Here is a 2,472-nt window from a genome sequence, read left to right on the forward strand (position 1 = left end):
TCAGACTGTGGCTGGTTAGACAGGTACCTCAATTTTTGCTTCTCTAACATGGGATTTATTCCTCTTAGAAAGCCAAGCCTTAGCTCGATGAGTATTTGGGACGGGTGTATACCTGCAACAGCTATTGAACAGAGGGATCTTGCAGTAATAAACTCATATTTTTCATTTATTTTTTAAAAGAAAAATCTACCTGTACCTTCCAAAATTCTCCATCTCTGGCTGCTATGATGTTAAAAGCCTGTTCAAGAAAATGGGTGTGACAGAGGTGTTCAGTGACCAGGCTGATCTCTCTGGAGTGGCAGAAAAAACGCTTCTGAAGGTTTCCAGAGTAAGTATGCAAACAGAGATGGTAATCAAGAGATTTGTCTGCCTCGCTTACGTGCAGGTTTTATCTCTGCAAATAGGCTGATCCTACTTCTGGAGTGTAGTCATGGCTCACTGATGGTAATAAAGGAAGGAGAAGGTTAGGAATTAAATGGTTATTGTTCCTACAGTTTAATATTAAATTGTTTACTGCATAGTGATACTGCAAATTCACTTGAAAGTCTCTGAAGAAGAAATCAGATCTGGAAAGGATAACAGGAATAATTTCACAAAAAGCTGGTGTAAAATAATGCATGACAAGAGTCATAGTTATGACATAAGTTTGGGAACAGTCATTCTTATCCTACGTATACACCTTCCATTACTGCATTATCTGAACACCTCAGAATTTATACGGACAACAGGCTTGTGGGACAGGGATAGACCCATTTCACAAACAAGAAATCAGCACACACAGAAGTAAATTGATTTACCTAGTGTCCTAGGGAATATATGCCTTGTGTCATGAGGTGATCCTTCCCCTCTGTTACGCACTTGTGAGACCACCTCTGGAGTACTGCATCCAGTTTGGGGCTCCCCAGTGCAAGGGAGATGTGGACATACTGGAGCAGAGCGAGTCCAGTGAAGGGTGAGCAGGATGGCCATGTGGCTGGAGCACAGGATGTATGAGGAGAGGCTGGGAGACCTGGAATTGTTCAGCCAAGTGAAGGGAAGCTGAAAAGGTGTTCTTAGTGCTGGCTACAGATAACTATTAGGAGGGTGCAGAGAAGATGGACCCAGGCTTTTCTTGCAGGTGCACAGTGATAGGACAACGCATACAAGATAGAAAATGTGAAATTCTCATCAGATATTATGTAAAAATTTCACCATGAGTGTGATCAAAAACTAGGATGGGTTACTTAGAGAGGCTATGAAATTTCCATCCTTAGAAATACTTGAATTCTGACTGGATGAGACCCTGAGCAACTTTATCCAGAGTTGATGCAGTGTAGGGTGGTTGGTTGCATTGGATGACCTCTAGAGGTCCTTCCAACCTATATTATTTAATGTTTTTGGGCTTCCTCACACACTGAATAATACTTTATTACATGTGTAAACACCTGGATTACAGCTATAGGACAAATGAATAGAGGAAGGGTAGCAGGACCTCATGAAAAGAAATTTCAGATGCATTATGGACAATGAAGAAAAAACATGGAGGCCTGACCAAAGACAATGAAATAAAATCATGTGAATTCAGAAATATGAATTTGTTATACCTACCAGAGAAATCCCAGTAAAGTCAAGTCATATCAGTGTCTGTGTTATGAAAAGACATCCAATAAAGCTTGTCACTATTGTGTCATTGCAGAAAAAAATTTTCTGCATACATAGAAATTGATGTAAAATGAAAATTTTCTTCTTCTGTGTGAAATATTAAGGACAAAATCTTATTCTGAGAAACAATAGAACAGTAAATGTTCCCTGTGCTGCTCAGTCTCTGCAAGCAGCCAAGTTCAACTCTGCCAGAGTGTTGAAGAAAACTCTCCCTGAACTCAGAGTAAACTTTGTTTGTTTTGGAAAGGCTGGACATGAGTATCTTTTTCACACCAGTTCTACATTGATTCTGTGCTGTCTTTTAAAAACTACCTTCTCACAGTGCTAAAGCAAGCAAGTCTATCCCCAGCTGCTTCTCACTTTTCTGTACTTAGATTTTAATCTTTGCTTCCCTTGCAGGCAATTCACAAGGCTACGGTGGATGTTAGTGAGAATGGCACAGAGGCTGCTGCAGTGACCATGATAGAATTGGTACCACTGACTGCTGAGTTTCCTCCTCCTCCTCATATCAGATTCAACAGGCCCTTTCTGATGATGATTATTGACAAAACCACCCACGGCATCCTCTTCATGGGGAAAATTGTGAACCCAGCTGCCAAGGAAGACTAAGCCAGAGCACTTGTACTCCCCAGCACAGAGAAGAGAGTTTATTCAAATCCCAAGGACTTCTTTGCAAAAAGGGACTGGAATTGATCCCTAATTAACAAACAAATAAATAAATATTATGTGACGTTATTCTTCACTTATAGACAGACAGCTGAGGGAAAGCATAAGTGGGCCATGTTTACAAAATGTTCCAGACCAAATAGGGAGCAGTGGGATCTTCAACAG

The 2,472-nt window shown here is 40.6% G+C and overlaps 1 protein-coding gene across 1 annotated transcript in view; it reads left to right on the forward strand.

Annotated features, from left to right (window-relative positions):
- The window catches only part of LOC104628165 (alpha-1-antitrypsin-like), a 4,241-nt gene extending 1,991 nt beyond the window's left edge, over positions 1-2,250 (forward strand). Inside the window, exons 3-4 of the mRNA XM_010296666.1 lie at positions 181-328; positions 2,041-2,250. Of these exons, the coding sequence (XP_010294968.1) occupies positions 181-328; positions 2,041-2,250 (358 nt within the window). The remainder of the gene's footprint in view (positions 1-180; positions 329-2,040) is intronic.
- The last annotated feature ends 222 nt before the right edge of the window (positions 2,251-2,472 follow it).

Source organism: Phaethon lepturus, unplaced genomic scaffold, assembly GCF_000687285.1.
Source record: "Phaethon lepturus isolate BGI_N335 unplaced genomic scaffold, ASM68728v1 scaffold3031, whole genome shotgun sequence".
In the NCBI taxonomy this organism is placed as follows: domain Eukaryota; kingdom Metazoa; phylum Chordata; class Aves; order Phaethontiformes; family Phaethontidae; genus Phaethon; species Phaethon lepturus.